The sequence below is a fragment of the Zootoca vivipara genome, chromosome 2, assembly GCF_965207765.1.
Source record: "Zootoca vivipara chromosome 2, rZooViv2.hap1.1, whole genome shotgun sequence".
Taxonomy (NCBI): Eukaryota; Metazoa; Chordata; class Lepidosauria; order Squamata; family Lacertidae; genus Zootoca; species Zootoca vivipara.
The window spans coordinates 95,118,460-95,135,633 of NC_142584.1; the positions used below are offsets into that span (position 1 = coordinate 95,118,460).

The 17,174-nt window shown below is 43.3% G+C and overlaps 1 protein-coding gene across 1 annotated transcript; it reads right to left on the reverse strand.

The window, feature by feature from the left end:
* Positions 1–2,558: 2,558 nt before the first annotated feature.
* ARL6IP5 (ARF like GTPase 6 interacting protein 5) lies at positions 2,559–15,679 on the reverse strand. Its single transcript, XM_035106685.3, has 3 exons — positions 15,484–15,679; positions 4,697–4,914; positions 2,559–3,985 (listed from the first exon to the last, which is right to left on the reverse strand). Exons 1-3 carry the CDS (start codon positions 15,657–15,659, stop codon positions 3,813–3,815), a joined length of 567 nt encoding a protein of 188 aa, XP_034962576.1. The 5' UTR covers positions 15,660–15,679; the 3' UTR covers positions 2,559–3,812.
* Positions 15,680–17,174: the final 1,495 nt, after the last annotated feature.

Genomic DNA, 17,174 nt, shown 5'->3' on the forward strand with positions numbered 1-17,174 from the left:
TAGGACTTAGCTGAATACAACCCAGAGAAGCTCCATTGAAGGTACAGATCATACATACAATTTGAATTTTAAAACTGTTTTCTAGAGACTAGTAGATTTTAAGCAACCCTTTTGTCCCAAGAATTATCTCCCGCGGCTTCCAGTTTTTGAGTTTCACCATCAAGCAACACTGCAGGAAGGAAAATAATGTGGGAGCACTGCCGATGGCTGCTCAGTAAAAATATACCTGGGGCAGAACAAAGATGATGTAATCAGCAAACTTCAAGGGCTGCAACATACAGAGGAGACATACAGAAGCTTCTGTATAGATGCAAGTTTAGACAGGGATTTGGAGTTGAGCATTGTCTCTCTCTAGATGAACACACAACTCTTGTAGCTATTGCTCCCTTGTATGGCATTTCATTGTTCAAAGTTTTTACAGTAGCCTACAATAGACCCTAACTCAGTTACTCAGATCCAGTCAGTACATCTATCAGATCAGTTTTATCTTGCAGAGAATGAATAACTGGAGGATATACAAGAGTGGGAATGCACTTTTTCCTAACTAGTAGTCTGGCTGAATTCAGACTTAAGTGGGGATCACAGGTAATGGGCACAGCTCATCAGCTAGAGCAGTACATGGCAGTGGGGGGGGGGAGCAAACAACTCTGCACAGCTGCGGTCAATGTTGACAGCCGATACAGCCAACACCATAAGGAGTTTCTAAACATGGTATCTCTTTGTAAATTTAGGCAAAGCGACTTCAAGTTTCATGCTGAGGAACACGCTCAACATGAGTTTCACTGGGAGGTCAGAAGGATAAACTAGCTCCTCATATGTTTGCCTATCTCACCTCTTTGTCATTGCACCCTGAAAAGCAAATAGTGAAGACAGTTCTCTGGAGGAAAGAAAGAGTGGGGGGGGGAGAGAGAAAAAGCAGGTAAGTTACCAGGGTGTCAGCAAATTCTTGAAGCTTCAGGTACTACTAATTACTGCAGTCCTTTAGTGACGTATGGATGTAACTTAAAAAAACCCCACACCATACATTTCACCATGAGATAATCTACAGCCTTCCTAAGCATAATGGGGGAGAAAATGTCTCAGTTCCTAGGCTATTTTATTGTGCTCTTTTTTGGGCGAGTGTCAGGTGAACAACAGGCCTTCACACCAAGGCCTCCCCTGCTTCAGGCTCTACTGTCCCCTGAGCACTGTCAGTGGATCATTCTTCTATCCACCACACCAGGGAGGCCTGTTTCCCACAGACCGTCCTTTCGAACTACAGAGGGGTAGGTCCATAGCATCCTATGACCCCCCCCCCCAGTTGGACCCCCCCAGGAGATACATCATATCTTCCCAAGGTTAAAAGGCAGCAACGACACTAGTGAAAAGAGACTCTTCTATTGATAAATCATGAAGGAATTGTTGTTGTTTAGTCGTTTAGTCGTGTCCGACTCTTCGTGACCCCATGGACCATAGCACGCCAGGCACTCCTGTCTTGCACTGCCTCCTGCAGTTTGGTCAAACTCATGTTCGTAGCTTCGAGAACACTGTCCAACTATCTTGTCCTCTGTCGACCCCTTCTCCTAGTGCCCTCAATCTTTCCCAACATCAGGGTCTTTTCCAAGGATTCTTCTCTTCTCATGAGGTGGCCAAAGTATTGGAGCCTCAGCTTCACGATCTGTCCTTCCAGGGAGCACTCAGGGCTGATTTCCTTAAGAATGGATAGGTTTGATCTTCTTGCAGTCCATGGGACTCTCAAGAGTCTCCTCCAGCACCATAATTCAAAAGCATCAATTCTTCGGCGATCAGCCTTCTTTATGGTCCAGCTCTCACTTCCATACATCACTACTGGGAAAACCATAGCTTTAACTATACGGACCTTTGTCGGCAAGGTGATGTCTCTGCTTTTTAAGATGCTGTCTAGGTTGAAGGAATTAAAGACTCTCAATTCAAAACAAAACAAAAATGACTGTTTTTTATGAAAAATAGTGTGAGGTTTGAGAAGGATACTCATCTTTTTATGCAACCATGACAAGACTATGGTAAAAGTCTACGAAGTGCATTAATTCACAAAGGGATTCACAACACCTAGCACGAATTCCTGCCTCTGTTACCAGAGATCAATTATGCATGCATTAAAGCACATCCAAACACTGTTTCTTTGAGTAGACATTCTTCTTCGGAACTCTGTGCATGTTAACAATTCCATGGCCAGGCACATCTCAGCAGTGTTCACTTCACAGGGAACAGCAACCCAAGAGCAAGATCCACAGAAAATGTTGCATCACCGGTCATGAAATGGCAATAGAACCAATTCAAAAGAGGGAGTTTTGTCTCTCAACCACATATTTCAGACACATCACACTTGCCCAAGTCAAAGACAGAGAATCAAGAATGTGTCTGCTTTGCACTTGTGATCAATTCCTTTAAAACAATTTGCACTGAGAAAGCATCAGTAAAATTATATGTATTAGAATGTGTACTATTTTCTTCTATTTCTGAATCAAAATGGCAATGATGGAGCCACTGGCTAAATCAAACACTGAAAAGAATCACTCAGCAATTAAAATGAGACAACATATGGATCAAAACCAATTTACTTCTCTTAAATCCTAGAATACATAGATAGAGCCATATTTCCAACAAAATACTAATCATTTTACAATTAAGGTATGGAATGAGGCATTACATCTCTCAATAAAAGGAAGAGTGGGCAGAGGACTACAATGCTAACACCAATCCTAAGAATCACATGAGAGATATTATTCTGTGGACATCTGCTGCATAAATAAACAAGTCTGATCACAGCACATAAATACACAGGAGAAAGAAAATACAGGTGTGTGATATGCAATGTTGGACTAGAATAAAGTTTTCAACCATCTTTCAGGCAAAAATTCAAGGTGCTTTAAATATGTTGTAAAAGGTTGCATGAACTGGTTTTTTTCCCCTTATAGGAAATAAAACCAGGACAGTCCCACCCTTCGTTCCAGTACAATACATTATCAGCAAAAATTAAGAGTCCATTTTCCAGTTCATCTGTTCTATAAAATATATCTATAAGTGTTGACTAAAGGCTCTTAAAGGACTCATACTTCTATTTAATAGCAGATCAAGCCGGGCAGAGTTAAATAATTACATAATTCTATTATATAAAAGCATGTTGGATGTGGCATGCACAGAAAATCATGTTCGTGTTGTTATGCAACTCCCTGCCCCCCAAATATTTTAATTCTGCATAGGTTCACTGAAGGAATGTTTGTTTGCTAGATGTTATCTATGCAGACTTGCAATTCTCATGCAGAACGAAGGTAAGGATTTGTCCTAACAAGCTGTGCATGTTATGTGACTACATTTGAGTTCTCCACTTCTCCATTTGGGAACACAGACCACTCAAGAGGCACATTAAGATTCACTGCAAAACACTGTAAAATGGACTTTAAAGACCTCATTCATACTAATTTTGGATTTATCTCCTTGGACAGACAGGCGAGTGAAAGGGGCTGCTTGCATTTAGTGCACTTTGAATACTTTGAAAAACACTAACATAGACAAGTAGTTTTAAAGAAGGCATTCCTTCAATTCCCTCCCCCCCCCCCCAAATAGTGCTAAGACCCACCAATTGGATTTGTGTGTCAGATCTCTTAGCATGTCACAGAAGGGTTACTATCACCTCCCCATCCTGGTCAGGGTTTCCTTGAATAACTTGGGGTTGTTTATTTTGCCACACTTCATCTTCACAGTCTGCGTATTGTTACACACCCAGACTGAAAAGCGATGCTGGGCAAGCCCAACCAAGCGCCCAAAGAGCCATAAGTCGCATGCGTGTTTTTTTACTCCTTCGCTTTAGCCAGGTAGTCAGCCAGTTTGGTGATGCCTTCTTCTTGCTGTTCAAGAAGGTCCAGCACAATGCCCATGGGAGTCTTCTTCAAGCCTATGCCTTCCATCTTGTTCTCCAGTTTGTTCTTGATGTTCCGAAGCCTCAAGGAAGCATGGACAAACATCACTGGGGGGGGGGGAGCAAAAAAGCACCACATTAATATCCAACAGATATTGTCCACTTCATACCTACATGGGGTGCATGTTCTATTACCATCGGCTCCAAGAGCGCATTCTGTCTGCCGATACTGCCCAGCCATAATGACTCTGGGAAGCTTCTGATCGTAGTACAATGGCAAATAAAAACCAATGTCACTTATTATATTACTGCCCTGTGTGATCTCTATGATCTGCTGAGAGAGGCTGTCATGGTCTTCTTGGTGGTGGCACCTTCATTATGGAACCACTTCCCCTCTGAACTTAGGAAAACATTGATATTAATGATATTCCAGTGCTCATTAAAAATACATTTAATGTATTTTTGGGCTGGTGCTTCATTCCAGCAGGTTTTATCATCAGCACCACCACCATCATTATTATCATCACCACCTTCTTCTTCATCTACTACTACTACTAATACTGCCTGGGGCTACCAGCTGTATTTTTATGCTGTATGGCAATTTTAATATTGATGTTGCTTAAACGGCTGTACATTGCTTCGAGACTGAGGCAGTAAGCTCAGAAATATTTCTACAAATAAAAGGTATGTATTGGCTTCTCATTATGATTGTTAATGAGAAAAAAATTCCTACCAAGGTTGGCATTTAATGTTCATAACAAAACAAAACAAAGCAGCAAAAGGAAAAGCTGCTTCAAAAACAAGCAGACTTGCACTCACAGAACAGAGGAAACGTAATTCCGAACATGAACACCATGACACCCCCGAAAAAGGAGATCAGAAAGTAGCTCAACAATATGATGGCGACGACGAAGGCAGCTGGATAGTGCTTCTTAAACCTGCCAATGAAGTCTTTGTTGTGCGATGCCCACACAAATGCTGTGAACACCAGGACCACAACAGCAGCACCGAGGATCATGCTCAGTGGATTCAGAAATCTGCAGAGACAAAAAGGTACAAACGCCCTCAAAGTCTTCCAAATGTTACTCAAGCATTTTTTTCAACATAAAGACATTTTGCATGCATCTTCCTGTATCTACTAATCACCCTATGTTTCTGGAGTCAAGTCTAAAAGGAATGAGGGGGCAGGTTTGGCCCATTAACAGTGGCTAAATTATTCATTTGTAAAGTACTGTAGTAAAATTGCAGCACCAATATACCTGTGAAAGGGTTAGACGAGGGAAAGCGATTGAACTATCCTTTTAAAAAACATGCATTTTATTGATCCTTATACCCTGCCTTTCCTCCAGGGAGCTCAAGAGGATATACCTAGGATTTTGGACTGCCTGCTTAGCTTCAGGGAAGGTGTTGCATCACATGCCTTCAAGACCACACCAAGCAGTTATGGCTGGATGCTCATCTCAAGATACTTCCTTCTCAAAGGCGGCACTTAACAGGGGCGGAAGCAGAAATACCGGGTAGTCTCCATCCTAATGGCATCCCAATAAGGAGTTTCCATTCACTTCTATGCAGGGGGAGGGAGCGCTGCATTTGGGAAAACTGCTGGAGTGATAGGAAGCTGTGCCTCTGACACAAACTCTCCTTAACTGGCAGGAATCTGGGAAGAGAACTCAGGGACTAAATACTGCATGCGAAGCAGACAGATGTGGGTCCAGGGCCGGCTCTAGGTATAGTCCCGGTGGTGTGGGGCGCCGCGCAGAAGCCATGCTGCACACTGTGAGGGCACCAGAGCAATCTCCATGCCTCAGCGCCAGGGCGCCCGACCTGCTTGAGACTGCCCTGTGTGGGTCAGCATCAAGAGATTATTGCAAGAAAGAGACAAGAATCCAGTCTCATCTACCCCACCAGGACAGACTTGCTAGTAAAAAATAAATATGTCCTCTGTAATAGAGACATAGCTTAAAAACAAACATCGCCTTTACCTTTCCACCCACCGCAGCATAAACATTGTATTCTATGACATCAGTGCCAGCCCCAACCTGGCTTTATTCTCTTACAAGACATGAACTCCAGATAGGTGGGTGGTGGTGCACTTGTCTGGTGGGGTGGTCTCAATGACATAGATCCCTCCTTGCCTCACCCGTCACAAGAAGTCAGACAAACCACCAAGGGTCAAGACGAAGTGCAGAGAACACACAGACCTGAATGGTACAATTCAAATAATTTCAAACTAACAGCTTGGCAGATGCCAACAAAATAAAATCAAGCGGGATGCAAAGAAAGTGCGGGAGGGTAAGAGGACACCCAAAGTTATCACAGTTGAAAAAGCTGAACTGGACAAACAACCACCATGCAGGTCTGTGACCCGGGGCTGAATCCAATGAATTTCCCCCAACCCTTTCTGGAACAGATGTGGGTGGGTGGGGGTATGGGGAAGTCGGTTCTGCTGTGTGAGCAGAACACATTTGCCTACAACCCACAAAACACACTGCTTTACATATAACCCAGAACTTTTACACATGCTAGATTTCAGCCCACTGCGTTTAGTATACCGGTCTGGTAAAAACCAGTGGATGGGCCACCCTCCTCACTCACATGCTTGCCACAAGCACAACACCCATCACAGAGGCAAAACTAAGCCACACAGAGCCGTGGGCTCACTGTCGGTCATCTGTACATTGCACGACCATGGATAAACTCAAATGGGTGAAGAAACCAGTCCTGGCCCAAGCCTGATTTGTGAATGGGTCCTTGTTGGCCTCCTCAATACCATGTTGCATAGCACTGCCTTGGGAAGTACATCTATAGTTTAATTCATGTCTATCGACACACAATTAATGTGCGCTAGTTTTACCATCTTTGCCAGTTAAATAAAATGGAGATGATACAACTGCTGTTAAAGAGCAGGAGACCTATCTTCCTTTCATCAGAGCTTCAGGTTGGGTTGCCCACCTGCTCCTGCTGCTCATAGGAACTCACGCATGGCGTACTAAAAACAGGCCGGGTCTGCTTGCTGTTTGCAGCGTCTGAGTCATTTCTGGTCAGCCACAAGCTATATTTAGAGCAAAACTTTCTGAACGTTCTGCCTGGAAAAAGTGAACAGTAACTCAAGGCGGACATCATATTGGCCGTCTTACTGCAATTGGGTTTTGTACTAGATTTTTGAGAGACAGCCTATTTTTATAGAAGTATGAAATAAAAATAAAAGTTATACACATTGCACTTGGTAACAGAATTGATTCCTACAGCAGTTAGTTAAGTGGTAGAACATCTATTTTGCATGCACGAGGTCCCAGGTTCAATCTCTAGGTAAGACTGGTAAATATTTCTGTCTAAACCTCTGGAGAGCTCCTGTCAGTCTGTGTGGACAATACTGTACTGAGCTAGATGGATCAGTGATCTGACTCAGTGTAAGGCAGCTCCCCATGTGCATGTGTGTGTCAAGCTTCCACTGGGCCTCAAGAGCTGTGTAGTACAGCCTAAACTGATTGTGGACCAGGTTCCCAACTTAAAACGTGAACTATTGTAGTTGTAGGCAAGTGATTTGAAGTCCTTGCTGCAATACATAGGGCAGGCAAGCCATCATATTTCAGACTAATTCAAAATTGTTTGGGGGAAGTGTTTAACATCAATCAACTGCCTGCCTTCTCTAGCACCCTTACTAGTATATGTGGCAAAAAACACTCAAATAATTTTATTCTATGCTGCTAAAAATCTCTTTGCAATGAACCAATACTCAAAAGTTCCAGTTTTCAAAGTAAATTGAGTTGGCTGAAAGCTGTTGAAAACCCAACTACAGGTGAAATTAAACACAAGGAAAGGTAAAGCGGATTCCCTAAAAAGGCAAGCGTGCAAGATTTGTTATATCTTTGTTACCTAGCTGGTTCTGCAACTATAAATGTCAGGTTCTGCTGCAGAACTCAATGTGCCATTTGGATCAAAATAAAGCATTGTTAACTGAGCTTCACTTTTTTTGGCTACAGGCTTTAGGTTAGATCCGGATCCAGTCGTGCACAGAGTAGAACCAGGGAAATCAATGGGACCTAAGTTATGTCTTGTTGATTTCATAGGTTTTACTCAAGCATGAATGCGTCTGGATTCAACCCAATGGAAATTGTTGTTAATAGCCATGAATACTGTCTCCTAGAAGTGAGAGGTTAACAGGTCAAAAAGCAGACAAGGTGAGAAAAACTGGTAACTGGAAGTGTTAGTCTCTATGTCTACTAGAATCTTTATCAAGACATATTTTAGGCCTTTAATCTGTAACTTGAGGAAGCTTGTTTAAAACTGTCAAAAGCAGTGGTTCAGAAGTTTATAGCCTAGTGCAATAGCTTGTTTGCTTCTGTATCTGCATCAAATTGCAAAGCACTGAGAGGACAACTGGCAGTGGAACACAGTTAAAAGGGGTAAGAGGTTTGCCATAGTGATGAGAACAAGATGGCACATCAGTCATTAAATCATAAAACCAACCTTCACTGTCTACATGAAGGGCAGCTAACACGGTCCCTCCAGATTGTGTTGAACTACAACTCCCATCCCTAAGGGACACGGTCTGTGTCTAAACCACAGAGCCTAGGGCTTGCTGATCAGAAGGTTGGCGGTTCGAATCCCCGCGACGGAGTGAGCTCCCGTTGCTCAGTCCCAGCTCCTGCCAACCTTGCAGTTCAAAAGCACGTCAAAGTGCAAGTAGATAAATAGGTACCACTCTGGTGGGAAGGTAAACGGCGTTTCCGTGAGCTGCTCTGGTTCACCAGAAGTGGCTTAGTCATGCTGGCCACATGACCCAGAAGCTGTCTGTGGACAAACGCCAGCTCCCTCGGCCTATAGAGCAAGATGAGTGCCGCAACCCCAGAGTCATCCGCGACTTGACCTAACGGTCAGGGGTAAAAAGGTAAAGGGGCCCCTGACCATCAGGTCCAGTCGTGTCCGACTCTGGGGTTGCGGCGCATCGCTCTATAGGCCGAGGGAGCCGGAGTTTGTCCGCAGACAGCTTCCGGGTCACGTGACCAGCATGACAAAGCTGCTTCTGGCGAACCAGAGCAGCACACGGAAACGCCGTTTACCTTCCCGCCGGAGCGGTCCCTATTTATCTACTTGCACTTTGATGTGCTTTCAAACTGCTAGGTTGGCAGGAGCTGGGACCGAGCAACGGGAGCTCACCCCGTTGCAGGGATTCGAACCGCCGACCTTCTGATCAGCAAGCCCTAGACTCTGTGCATTAACCCACAGCGCCACCTGGGTCAAAGGTAAAGGGTAAAGGGGCCCCTGACCATCAGGTCCAGTCGTGTCCGACTCTGGGGTTGCGGCGCTCATCTCGCCAGTGAGTTAACTGAGTTAACCCTAACCTTTACCTTTACCTTACAACTCCCATCATCCCCATCCAGCAAGGACAGTGACAGGGGTCATGGAAGTTGCAGACCAGCAGCATCTGATGGCACCATATACTGCCTTATTAAACTGTTGAGCCCCAACATTTATGCCTGCCTACATCCTAAACTCAAACCATAGTCCAGCTAATTTCCCCATCTTTACAAGCTTTAAAGGAGACAAGCTAAGACCTAAGACCTCCAACACACTGCTCCCCAAGACCCAAAGCAGAAAGCAGGAGCTATCACTTTCTCTCTTCCACTGTGGTTGAGCCTGTTGAACAGATGTATATCTAGGTTACCATCTGCAATCTCATTTCATAGGATAGTCTGAGATTAGAAAGACTGAGAACTTTGTGCATTTTCCCTTAGCTGCTGCTGCATCCTGCTTATGCAAATGTCCCAAGGCAAATTCTCTGGCCGAGCATTTCAAGCACAACATGCATGAGTGTAGAGCAGGCACCCCCAAACTTCGGCCCTCCAGATGTTTTGGACTACAATCCCCATCTTCCCCAACCACTGGTCCTGTTAGCTAGGGATCATGGGAGTTGTAGGCCAAAACATCTGGAGGGCCGCAGTTTGGGGATACCTGGTGTAGAGAGTCCCTTCAAAAGCTTCATCCTGCAAACATTGTATGTTACTTCAGAATCTGTTCTGCCGCCTCCAAATTTATTTCTATTGAATAAACAATTACCGTATGTGGCCTTCATTGGACAAGAATAACAGCCAGCTGCTGACTAAGAGAAGTGCACATATTATATATTTGGAATAATTCTGAATACAAGGTAACACCCTAGAAAGTTCTTCTCTAACAGCAGGCGGTCAATGCTGATACCATCTTAGCTAAGGTGATAAGACAAGTAATCCATCATGTCTGAAGTGTGCTCTGAAGTCCTCCAAGTGGGAGTCATTAAATGCCACAGGTGGTATCAGGAGCTAGGTTAGTTATAGGATACACTCTAAATATAGCCCTCGTTAGAGAGATTTATTGAACGTATCAGACACCACCAGTATATGTGCAAGACATCTTGTAGCATGGTAGCACGGTGGTTATTTGAGGTTGGTGTTACTCAGACAACCTACAAAAACAAACTTGGGGAGAAGGTGATTAGTTCTTATTGCCAAGGAATAGGTTTTGTAGTGGTGGCAGGAATAACCAGGAAGTGTAAAGCACTCAATATAAATAGACCACTAAATGGATGCCTTAAGGTCTCATTGAGAGCTACAGGAAACAACCTTTGCCTGCTGGAAAGAAGTTGCACCCAGAAGAAAGCAGGTGGGGCGAAAAATAAAGAAGTGATCTACAGGCAAACAAATAATATACTCCACTATACAACCAAGCCAACAGAACATGCTTCCATTTGGAAGATTTGCTTTCCAACCATCTGCAGCAGAAGTGGAACAGTCTGTGGAAATCTTATTTCATACTCAAGTGTGTCTTGGTTGGGTGAACTGCAAGCAGGAAGTCATTGCATTAACTCAAATGGGCAGACTAAGCAATGCTGCAGGTGCTGGGATTAAGGACAATCCCAGAAGCTGGAAGCTTCCAATGCAGTCTTCGGAGATGTCGGTAAGAACAATTAGAGAAGCCACCAAACAAATGCAAAGCTGTAATGGAATAGATTTAGTAATAAAATTTCATCTTATCTATCACCACCAGGTAAGCACTGAGTACTGCATGCCTGATTATCAGATCCTTGCTCTTGTAGGAACTTCCAAGTAACAGACTCCCAGTGTGTTAGCAAGCTTGTATTCTCCAACAACTTGACACCAATGCCTGAAATACTTGGTTTTAAGAAGCTGGGAAGATTCATTCAGGGAAATGATAGGAGCACAGGATTCCATGTTCTGGGACCAGAAAGTAAGGCAAGTTGCCTCCTGAATTAGGAAAAAACCTTGACTGAAAGAGATAAAATTAATAGATCTTCCATATCACTATGTTTTTTTTAAAGTTTTGTTTCTGCAGCAGTACTATAGGAAAGGCTATGTTAAGTTTGGAAAGAATTGCCTTTTTGCAGACAGATAAAAAAATACTCCTACTTTGTTGGAAGGGCACAAAGAAGCATAGCACATTGCCAATGGCTGGCTGTTGAGAGTGCCAGTTAAAAGTTCAGTGATGAAATTGAAATGGACATAGGTGACCGGGGGTGGTGGTGTAGGGGACAGAGGGGGGAAAGAAAAACCAAGAACAGTAGACTAAAGATATGCCATACAAAATCTAATTCAGCCACCTGCTTGTGTCAGGCTAAATATAATGTGCTTCTTTGCACATGACCATTGTTGGTGGGGGCTCAACTGAATGTGATAATTTAAAACAAACCTGATAATGAAGGGCACTGCAAAACTATGAATGTACTATAAGTAAGACAGGATCTGTAAGAGAGGCAGTGCTTGAAACATGGCTACTTAAGCTATAGAAAAAACTCTAAGCAAAAACGAGACTTGCCACAGCATCCAACTGGAGTTTTATTCTTCACTGCCCTTCTTTCAGCTGCATACTATAACAGACAATGCTTAGCTTTAAGTACCAATTTTAAGTACGCTCCAGGCTTACTAAATGGTGATGTTGAGGACAGAAATATCTGATAAACCTCATAACTTAATTAGTTGAACTGTAAATGTTCCTCACTGGCTGGCCTGAGTTAAATGTTCACCAGGCTTAAGACGTCATGGAAAAAGTGAATTTTGAGGAGAGATTTGAAGGAAGAGATGTAAGTAGCATCACACAGGTGTTTGGGGAGGCAGTTCCAAGCATAAGGTGCTGCAAGGGTAGAGTAATTTGAGGGAGCAGGATACCCTCAGCTGGATGGAAGTGGTGGAGTGAAGGTCAAAGGAAGAATGTAAGAGGGGAGACAAGACGGTAAGGGCTTTGAAGAGGAGGGAAGAAGCCTGCAACGGATCCAGGAGCAGATATAAAGTCAATGCACAGATTAGAAGAGACACCATGTGATAAGAACAAGAGGAGATTTATTTTGGCTACAGAAGGCTGAGAAAGGAACACAACTTGGCAACAGACTGAACACAGAGGACAAAGAAGGAGACGAAACAAAGCCAAGGCTACATGCCTGTTCAACAGGGCAGATGATAACATGGTGTAAACTGATAAGAGTATTTGAAGAGAAGGAGAGTTGGAAGAGAATACTGAGTTGGAGATGACATATGTTCAAGAAACAACAAATGAGGCTAATGAAGTTACAGTTAAGGCACAGGATTGTCTATGCTGTATAAAATGAAAATTAGTTGCCAACACCACAGGTGGCTCTTCTTCACTCCCTGAAAGATCTTGCAGTGCATACAGCTAGCAACAAACAAACAAACATGAAAAGGAGAGCCAGAAAGATTCAACTATGGAAAAGCCTTAAAGCATGCAACCATATAAATTAAGATGCAAGCTCAGCAATGGTAAAATAAATGGTGCTCTGTATTACTCCATGAACCTTGCATCGGATTATTAATAAGTGACTTGGAGCAGCTTGCAACTAGGTTTTTTTTTAAGCTTTTAAGTAAATCTGAATGGAACAATCTTCCAAGCAAATATGTTTTGGATAATATTTTGAAGGGGAAATCTTTTTTTCTTGTTCTCCACTAAGCAGACACACTGGACATGGCCCCTTCTCCACCTATTCCCAATTACCACAGGTAATTAGTACAGGTGTGAGGTTGCCTAGATTTATTGAGATATATAGCAGAATACAAATATTTATATAAATTATTTTCATCATGGAAGGAAATGTTTTTCATTATGTACAGAAAGCCATCAAATGAAAATGGAATGGATGAGAGCCCTTAAACCTGCATCAAGAGGCCATAATCAGTTAAATAAGCCCTGTGCTCAATGCCATGTTCCAAACATTTGGCCATGCCAATTAGCTTCCAAGCAGAATTACTTCCTTCCATTCTATAGGGTAGGCATAGGCAAACTTGGCCCTCCAGATGTTTTGGGACTACAACTCCCATCATCCCTAGCTAACAGGACCAGTGGTCAGGGATGATGTGAATTGCAGTCTCAAAACATCTGGAAGGCCGAGTTTGCCTATGCCTGCTATAGGGTCTTTCTCTAAAAAACACAATATCCACCTCTAGGGAATAAAGGAAAGTCCCGTTTGTTTCTGACTATCTGTTGGAAGCATCAAGGAACAATTATATGCCTTTTCTCACTTTTAGCATGAAGAAAAAGACCCAGTCTGTAAAAGGATTTGCAAGTGTAACTAACAAAGGTTGATGAGTGCAGCCTAAATCTAACACCAAGCCAAAATGGCAGACAGTTTGCTTTTTCTGTTCTTTCATGTTTCAGGATTCAAAGGAGACTGAAGAAGGATTTCCTGTGTGGTTTTGCTCAGATTTTTCTTATATTTTCTTATATTCGCATGTTCTCTTCAAAAAAAGTGTTTTGAGTATCATATAAAGAATTCCTTCGTGGTTTTTTTAAACACACACACTTGTAGCCGTAAAATCTCAGTGATGCTCTAAAGCAGCCTGTACTACAACTCCCATCATCCCCAACTACAGGCCCTGCTGGTGGGGTGAATGTAGTCCAAAACATGTTACTCCTCAGAGAGCTTTTCTAGCAAGGGGAAATGTTAAACATTTAGACTCTAATTTAGACTATTAATGATAATAGACTTAAGAGAAAGCAAGTGAGCCTAATCTCAGTTTTCGCATTCTACAGCTTCTGCAGATTGAAGATATCATTTATTTCACCTTTACCATGACAGGAATAAAAAACCCTGGTCAGTGAAAATCTGACTCACTTAATCAGACTCTGAGGACAATGAGTAAGGGAAGCAAGAATCACTCAGCTATGTTTTTGCTTTCTAACACATAAATCATTTAACAGAAGCTTCTAGCTCTCATGAGTGCAGCAGAGGCCAAATGGATGAGTCACTAGACTGCCAAATTTTCAACCAACATTTCAGAACCTGTCATGTGAGTGAGGGGCAGACTCATGACTAGTTCAAAATGACAAGGCCACATTAATCGTTTGGAAACATGGGAAGTCTTCTCTTTCCATTCAAGTCCTCCAAAGAAGCCAGGAACAAACTAGTTTCTAAGGATGAAATGCCATGTGGCACAATCCAGCAAGCATGACTCATGTAAAGAAATTGCAGTTAGTTTTGAATACCAACGCCCATCAGTTTAGGCCTGAAATACATTATCTCTCTCCATATAGGAGAGCAAGCACCAAGACTTATCAAGGTTTTCCAAAAACTGTCTCAAAGAAGGGAAGATTTTAGTTGGGCCAAAATGAATGATAGGCATGGGGAATATAAGGACTAGGAGAGTATCTGAGGATTTCTTCAGTAGGTTTATAATACTATGGGGATAGGTGGGAACAATGAAAGAGCACCATTTCTTTTATTTCTTTAAAAAGTGAAAGAACCAGAACTAGGTTGAAAAGTACTTCACATTTAACCCAATTCACCCCCAAAGAAGCAAAAATAAAATAAAAATAAAAGTGCATTTCTCAACAGGGTTAACAAGAATAGTTGCAAAATACCAATTTCCCACAAACAATGGGTCATATACACATAGCACTGACTTCCAGAATATAACAATGTTATAATTGTATTCAAGGCACGGCAGAGGGGTGGCACAGAAACACCAATATTTCTTCCTGCATAAACACAGTCTTAATGAATTAGCCCTGGTGATTTCATGATCCAAATCTAATAGAAGTGTAGGTTTCACTTTTGAAAAGGTACATTCAACAGGGAAGACGCCTACAGCTACATTTTGAAGGAGAGAAAGGAAATCAACTCAGGAAGTTACAGTTAGCCAACGGCACTGAAGAAAGCACCTGCCCTGTAGGGCTAAAACAGCACTTTAATGCAGGATTGCTCTATGCAGGGCATTTTGCGATACATACAGCGGATTTGCTACCGTCTTGCTCACAGCTCAGCTACCTCCATCTTAAAACCAGAGAGCGAAGCAATGCGCATCCGGTAACGTATGTTATTTAGAAGCTTCTCCACAAATACGAATGCGATGAAAAGCAAACAAGGAGGCCCAACACAAACCCATATACCTCTTCTCAGAAGTAAGCCCCATTAAGTTCCATGGGAATTTATTCAATTAGTATGTACAGGGCCGCAGCTTGCAAGCGGTAGTTTGCTACCCTCAGAAGAGAAAGGGAGAACGGAAGCTAAAATGCTCTATTGCTCTGCTAGAGTTGCCTGCGTCAGGGTCAGGAAAGGTGTGCGTCCCCGCTCCATCTTTGCAGCGGAACGCGCCCGCGCTTACCCCACTATGGAGATCACGGTAGCCGCCACTACCAGGTAGTTGGTCTGGTAATAGAGCAAATTGCTGACCACCCTGTTGTTCCATTTGGAAATGTCTTTGAAATCCGGCAAGGCGAAGCGGTCGTGGCCCGGAATGAAATCGTCCCAGGATCTCAGCGGAGCTACTTGCACGTCCATAATGCCTCTCCCATCCGGAACCCTGCAGCAGCGGCGGCGGCGCTACGTCAGCAGGGCGGCCTTAAAGGGTGGCAACGCAGCAACCAGCTGACTTGAGTTGCATTTCTGGTTGACTGCAAAGCAGAAAGGGGGAAAAAGGCAGCTGCGGGAGGGCGGATTTTATCTTTCACAAAAATCCCAGTTTGCAAATTAAGATGCAAAATTTGCAATGTATATAGTTCAAACAATAGCTACTTTTAAAAAGCTGAGGTCAGTACAGTAGCTGTCTCCTTGAACACCGTTGTAAGACCCTGCCAGATATCTATATCTATTGCAAGGTTGCTGGTTCACAGCGCAGTGCTATGCATGTCTACTTGCAATTTTAAGAATTTGTGCCTCCACTTTCATTTCCACCCGCATTTTGTTTTGTTTTTAGTGTAAGCCGCCTGCTGATAGGGCTAGTTTACTCACAGGCTTTGGTAAGCGGCTCTGAGAGCATTTTTGGCTAAGGGATGGGGTATAAAGGTGCTAAATAAATTTATTTAGAACTGCACTTTCTAGCTGTAATAACACACGCTTGCCTGAGAGTATGCCCCATTTAGATCAGTGTTTCTGAATAGAACTGCACTGCCACTAGTAAATTTTCCTCAAGGACAGGTCATGTACAAAATAACTGTTTTCTCTGGAAATAAGGTCCAGGCACATATTTTTTTCTGATTTTAATCAACCTCTACAATTAAACTAGAGAAAGCAAAAAAACACGCTCACATAATATGCTAAACACTAATGAAACTCTTATTAAAAAGTCAATGAGTTGTTGCAACGTGACAACTAAGCCCATTGCACAATTACGGGGCGACGGAAGATTCAACATCCTGGAGTATTTAAATATTTTCACATGTTACATTATTGTATTAAGCATGTCCTGCTCATGCTCATTCAAATACCGGGTGCCATCCAACTACTAAACCATGAATTTAATTAGGAACTTGGTCCATCTAGCTCACCACTACCTGCACCAGAGGTGGAGAAGACGACTCCGTTGAAGGGATCGCCGTCTGCAGAGAATGCAAAAATGAACAATCGGGAGAGCACTAAGATGTCAGGCAGTGACAGAAAAAGGTACCTTTTCAACCAAAAGCTTTCTTAATTTGGTACCTTTTTCTTTGTATCACTTTTATTTGTTCCCCCTCCCCACAGGGCGCTCGAGGCAGCGTACATGGTTCTCCTGCCCGTTTTATCCTCACAACAACCCTGTGAGGCAGCTTAGGCCGAGAGCAGGCGACAGGCCCAGGGTCACACCCGGTGAGCATGGCCGAGTAGGGGAAATTCGAACCCACAGCCTAGTCCCGGCACTCGCTCAACCCACGGCGAGAACAGGAGGCTGGACTGGGCGGGCCCCTCGTGAATTTGGCCTCTGTGCGCGTGTTTTTAAAAGCGACCGGCTCTAACGGAAACCGGAAGCAAGGCCTCTCTGCCTCCTCCTCCTCCTCCGCCCTCCCCTCAGGAGAAGCGCGAATCGCCTCAGCGAGGACG

Bases quoted from the DNA above. Each gene is read 5' to 3' on its own strand.
- ARL6IP5 (XM_035106685.3), bottom strand. From the start codon at position 15,659: ATGGACGTGCAAGTAGCTCCGCTGAGATCCTGGGACGATTTCATTCCG. The intron at 4,915-15,483 runs GTAAGCGCGGGC...TTGTCTCTGCAG, and splicing joins ACCGTGATCTCCATAGTGGG to ATTTCTGAATCCACTGAGCA. The intron at 3,986-4,696 runs GTGAGTGCAAGT...CCCCCCCCCCAG, and splicing joins AATTACGTTTCCTCTGTTCT to TGATGTTTGTCCATGCTTCC.